Source organism: Littorina saxatilis, linkage group LG6 (genome assembly GCF_037325665.1).
Source record: "Littorina saxatilis isolate snail1 linkage group LG6, US_GU_Lsax_2.0, whole genome shotgun sequence".
Classification (NCBI taxonomy): Eukaryota; Metazoa; Mollusca; class Gastropoda; order Littorinimorpha; family Littorinidae; genus Littorina; species Littorina saxatilis.
Genome location: NC_090250.1, coordinates 48,637,953 through 48,643,989, shown reverse-complemented (window position 1 = coordinate 48,643,989; position 6,037 = coordinate 48,637,953). Strand labels below are relative to the sequence as shown.

Genomic DNA, 6,037 nt, shown 5'->3' with positions numbered 1-6,037 from the left:
TCCAGTGTCAGAGTCAAAGTTCACTTATTATTTCAGCGCTTCCAATCATTTAAAGCTCTGTCAGACAAATCTCATCTGAAATTACGTCTCTTTTCCCATATTGTAATAAAATGTCGGTCACATCCTCCCAGTGCAAAGCTAGCAGCAACAATAGTCGCACTTTCCAGGTGTGTGTGTGTTTAGTTGTCATCAGCCACCTGCGTTTCTGGCAGGATAAAGTGATCTTTTACGGTAATTCCACAGCAGTGACACATGGGTGGGGTATGAATTACATATGATATCCGAGTCTCAACGTAAAGTTGACATGGGTTCATCCAAGAGTGGATTCTAACCCATGACCCTAGGATAGTAAGTCAAGCGCTCTACCAGTAACTGAGCGACAAGGCTCTCTTAGGTACTGAAGTTTGCAAACTAGCAAATGCATCTTAGCTTCATGTGCTGGATTAGCGTCAGAAAATGGTTTCTGACTAGTGATTGCTAAAGCAAGTTTCCTTTCGTAGAGTTCTTTTCATAAAATATCCACCATCATATTCCTAGCCTGCTATATATATCAGATTTGATTTACAATGCCTGTTATGGTATCATCCTTTGCAAGGTTGTCTGGGTGGCCGAGTGGTAACGCACTTGCGCTCGGAAGCGAGAGGTTGCGAGTTCGACCCTGGGTCAGGGCGTTAGCAATTTTCTCCCCCCTTTCCTAACCTAGGTGGTGGGTTCAAGTGCTAGTCTTTCGGATGAGACGAAAAACCGAGGTCCCTTCGTGTACACTGCATTGGGGTGTGCACGAAGATCCCACGACTGACAAAAGGGTCTTTCCTGGCAAAATTGTATAGGCATAGATAAAAATGTCCACCAACATACCCGTGTGACTTGGAATAATAGGCCGTGAAAAGTAGGATATGCGCCGAAATGGCTGCGATCTGCTGGCCGATGTGAATGCGTGATGTATTGTGTAAAAAAAATTCCATCTCACACGGCATAAATAAATCCCTGCGCCTTGAATATGTGCGCGATATAAATTGCATAAAATAAAAAAATTAAAAAAATAAAAATATCCCTGCGCTTAGAACTGTACCCACGGAATACGCGCGATATAAGCCACATATTGATTAATTGATTGATTGATACAGTGCAGTCAAAACGGATTCCTTCAGTATTATAGTGAATGCAAAGAATTTGTTTTTAAATGGTATGTGTTATATTCGTCTGCATGCATGTATGTGTGTGCTTTTATTCAGCTCCACTTTCACACTGTTTTGTATTGTGAGATTCTTTCACTATCGTTCATCCCTGGACCACAGTACATTGTGTATTTGAAAGAATGTATTTGAAAGAAGTCGGTCATGTGTCAATGTGTGGAATACAACTGTACATCAGGCTGAACGTCACAAAACTGCATTTTTTGGTCTTTTGCTGTTGCACATTCCAAACATGCCATAAACTCTCCATGTCTTTTAATTTGCAAAGAGCAATCTCAATTATATCTTGCATTTTGACAGTTTTTTGTGTGTGCTTATCAATGAGCACATAATTATTCTAATATCAAGGCAAAACAAGAGGCGAAGCCTTCAAGGCTCCCGAAAGAAATCGACAAACAGTAACACAAACTCAATCACTCCGTCACACATTCACACACACACAGTCATAGGTGACACTGTGCAAGAAAGCGAGACACTAGATCTAGATCTGTCTGTCTGCATGTGTAGCCTACTTACAGGGACACGACTGCCAACTAGTCTCAACCCGCTCAAAATAACAATGACCGAGATTTTCAGTAATTCCTTCGCGTGACGTCTAACCCTCTTACGTCATAATGTGACGTCTTCAAATAGTTTCTATCACACACACACACACACACACACACACACACACGCACAGACAGACAAAGTTTATCATCGCATAGGCTACACTTACGTGAGCCAAATACTTGGGGCAACATGTACACACACACAAACACACACACTCAAACACACACAAAGAAGTTGTCTTTTCTGTTTTTATAGTAAACAAATACTCTAATACAAAACAGCAACAAACAAGAAAATCTATTCACTTCTCATTCATACGTCAGTCATTTTAAACACAGCTGGCACAACCCATCAAGAACTGTTCCATGCAACACCTACATTGTCAATACCACTCTCTGTCACCAGCAATATTCTGGTTGCCATGGTAGCGATGCTCTTTTCCGTCCTGGTTGTATTTGTACACATATTTGGCAGGGAAGTACTCTCGACTCATCGCAAAACGTTCTAACACTTTGCGAGTCGACTTATCTACTGTGTCATCATCCATTTTCCACAGTTCCTTCTTGTCGTCTTCCTTACTGGTCAGCTGTTGTTCCAGTGGGCTGAGCCTCTTCTTCACCTCCAGATGTCCATCATTGTGGAGAATGGAGTGGTGGAAATCCGACTCGTCAACTGGCAAGCCGTCAGGAAATGTGACTGGAACGACCTTGATCAGGTGCTTGACCTTGGAAAGCAGATGGTTCACATTGGGGGTGTTCTTGTGCACTACTGGTTCGTACTTCTGCAAACGACCACGTGATTTGTTTCAATTCAAGACACCTTTCTTCTGCAAATGCACCATAAAACTACAAAAACATTACAGGAAAAAATGGTTATGAACCATTTCTACTTATTTTTTCTTACATTCTGTGGACGTCCACAATATTGTGGTTGTTGTGGTCCATCAAAACCAAAGGAGATATTTAAATGCATTTTACGATGTCCAAACACATTTTTTGGGGTGTATGTGTGTTTCTGGATGTTGCAATGCTGTTTCCACCATCTCTGAAATGTGCTTGATTTATGCAAAGAAATTTTAGAAATGTGAATAGAAGTCACAACTGCATGTGACCAAACCTGATTTTGATGAGGAAAAAATGCATAAGGTATCGATAGTGCCGCTTAAAGAACCAAAAACATGTTGCATGTGTTTAGTGTGAGAATTCTATCCCAGATCGGATAAATGCACAAGAAAACTTCCTTATTTTGGAAAGACACCAGCAGTTTACTATAATAACTAAATTAGTAACATGACCACACTGCCAATTATAAGACCAGTGGTTGGTTGAAATTTTTATTTTATTTATTTACGAGGATTTATATCGCGCACGTATCTCACCACACAAGGCGACTCAATGCGCATGTTACCTATTAATGCCGTGTGAGATGGAATTTTTTACACAATATATCACGCATTCACATCGGCCAGTAGATCGACTGCCTTTAGGCGCTGCATCCACCTTTCACGGCCTATTATTCCAGGTCACACGGGTATTTTGATGGACATTTTTATCTACGCCTATACAATTTTGCCAGGAAAGACCCTTTTGTCAATCGTGGGATCTTTAACGTGCACACCCCAATATAGTGTACACGAAGGGACCTCGGTTTTTCATCTCATCCGAAAGACTAGCACTTGAACCCACCATCTAGGTTAGGAAAGGGGGGAGAAAATAGCGGCCCGACCCAGGGTCGAACACGTAACCTCTCGATTCCGAGCGCAAGTGCGTTACCACTCGGCCACCCAGTCCCTATAATCTCAATGGATTATGGGAAGCTTGCAAAAGTTGCCGATTCAATCCGTCATCGACGCCAACAATGAGTTCTTGCAGAAAATGCCAAATAAAAAGCAAGTTTCGAATTCTGAGCTATCTTTTTGGCTGGAAGGAATGGACCTTTGAAGAAAATAGCAGTTTGAAGAACACAGCATGCCTCACTTAGCTAGACCTATCAACTACAACTTTCCTGGCTAGGTTGATGCACGATGCTGCAAATTTGATAAGCCATGCGACTTAGGCAACAACAAAAAAGTTGTATGTTTCTGGTCACCCGACCCTACCTATTTTTTTCCCGCCGACCCTAGACATTTTTTTTATTGCATTTGGAAAAAAAAAAAAAAAGCGTCAAAACAAAAGTAACAGACGGCAGACGACACAAGGGGGATAACCTCGCATCCCTTTTGTCTCATTTGTTTTGCGATTTGTTGTCTTTCTTTTTGTATAGTAAGTCCAGTCTCTTTTGCGTCACTGTATTATGTACAGTTATTTTCTACCCTGACAAAAAACAAAAAAAACAAAAACAAAATCCCTACCTACCTACCCTATTTTTTTTAGCCATGTTACCAGAAACATACAACTTTTTTTGTGTGGCCTTATCCTGACACACTCTGTAGTTGGAGACTATAGTGACTGCTTGCGCTTTTTCACTGACTGGCTTTGTTTATACCTGGGCCTGAAATAAGATCAAAATCAGCAAGCTTCTTAAACTGTTAATATGATGAAATGACAACATTTCACCACTTAGGCCAAAAAAAAATTGTCTGTTTCTGGTAACATGGCTAAAAAAATAGGGTCGGTAGGTAGGGATTTTTTTTTATTTTTTTTGTTACCCCAAATGTAGACCAATAAAACTAACTTTAAAAATCGCGCAAAGAGACTGGATTCACTATACATAGAGACAAGACACTGAACACATTTACAAATCGTCAGCGGACTTTCGTTTTCACACGTTTTTGTTGTTCATTTTCTCAACCTGTCCTTTACCACCAAAAAAAAAAAAAAAAAAAAGTTTAGGGTCGGCGCCGAAATTTAGGGTCGGTCGGGTGACCAGAGACAGACAATTTTTTTTTTTTTGCCTTATGTACAGACTAAAATCGTTCAGAAGTTTGTTAAAATTTGATTGAAAATCAGCCATGTGAACAACACTTAAAAAGTAGATCATGCCAGATGCATGCAAGCTCCTGCATACATTAAGTAACTCCCTGCTGGTCACGAAGAAATCTTAAAAAATAACAGTATGCATTGCAGGCTCAGTGGAGAATATAACCCGCCATTAGCTTACCTTGACCTTGTCGAGGCCCAGTGCTTTTATGGTGTGTTTTTCCCAATGAGGTCGTCCACCTAGTTTTCGGACTCGGGTCACCATGTGGAGCATAGCAGGTGGCTGTTCCACATCATCGCTTCCCTTCTGCTCTTTCAGCTGCATTTTCTCCAGGAGAGGTGCTGCCCATGAGATGTCCGCAGGGTCACACCACTTTGGAGGTTTCTTCTTCCACCGTACGGTCATGCGTTGACTTGTGGTTGAACATTTCAACAGATGCGAGAACTGAGGAAAAAGAGATGAATCGTTTTTATGAGGAAAAGCTTATTGTCTTAGTACTAGACTAATTATCCCCATATTGAAGTTAATGTTTAACACAGATGTGTCCTTGCCATGGCAGCTCAGCTGGAGGTGTTTACTTTGTTCCATGATTAAGCAGGACGTTGGTGCACACACACCGGTGAGTTTTCTCTGATTCTCCTTATCATTGTGTGTGTGTGTGTGTGTGTGTGTGCGTGTGTGTGTGTGTGTGTTTTGCATTCATATTAGCAATATGACTTTTCATTGCTGTCATCACAGCCCGATCTCCACCTGACATCTAGGTATCTTCACAAACAATGAAGCCTGAACAGCTTGCACGGTGCCTCAGTCACATGCATGGATTGACGAGAGTGGATGTGTATCCATTATTAATTGTGCGTGTCACTGTGTGTGTGTGTGTGTCACTGTATGTGTGTGTGTGTGTGTGTGTGTGTACAAAATATCACCTAAACAATATGTTCCGCTAATTGAAAGATCGCTACCTGGAGAGAGAGAGAGAGAGAGAGAGAGAGAGAGAGAGAGAGAGAGAGAGAGAGAGAGAGAGAGCCAGACACTGACAGTGACAGGGAGAGTCACAGAGAGACAGATAATTCATCCAGGTAATGTCATAAATACTCTCAATCAGGGCAAATTACTTGCGCTATACACTTTAATTCCTCATTGTTCATGGAACCAGAAATCTGATACCATGAAATAGGCACCGGCTACGGAGTAAAATCACTGTCAGTGCGCATGTGACATTCATCTCACCTCGCTTCGCAGTGCAGACGCCATTTTGTCAGCTCCGCATTTTACTTTAGTTTCGCATTAAAAGTAATTGACTTAGAACTGAGTAAGGGAAATAAATCTCCAGAATTCAAGCCATTTTGTGTCGACTGCAAACATTTCTATAA

The 6,037-nt window shown here is 41.3% G+C and overlaps 1 protein-coding gene across 1 annotated transcript; it reads right to left on the bottom strand.

Moving 5' to 3' along the window:
* Positions 1-1,979: 1,979 nt before the first annotated feature.
* LOC138969413 (uncharacterized) lies at positions 1,980-6,037 on the bottom strand. Its single transcript, XM_070342207.1, has 3 exons — positions 5,895-6,037; positions 4,845-5,108; positions 1,980-2,526 (listed from the first exon to the last, which is right to left on the bottom strand). Exons 1-3 carry the CDS (start codon positions 5,916-5,918, stop codon positions 2,128-2,130), a joined length of 687 nt encoding a protein of 228 aa, XP_070198308.1. The 5' UTR covers positions 5,919-6,037; the 3' UTR covers positions 1,980-2,127.

What these genes read in the sequence shown, in the direction of transcription:
- LOC138969413 (XM_070342207.1), bottom strand. Translation starts at nt 5,918, where the DNA reads ATGGCGTCTGCACTGCGAAGCGAG. An exon ending in CGTCTGCACTGCGAAGCGAG is followed by an intron (nt 5,109 to 5,894) that starts GTGAGATGAATG and finishes CTTTTTCCTCAG; the next exon opens with TTCTCGCATCTGTTGAAATG. An exon ending in TGGGCCTCGACAAGGTCAAG is followed by an intron (nt 2,527 to 4,844) that starts GTAAGCTAATGG and finishes GGTCGTTTGCAG; the next exon opens with AAGTACGAACCAGTAGTGCA.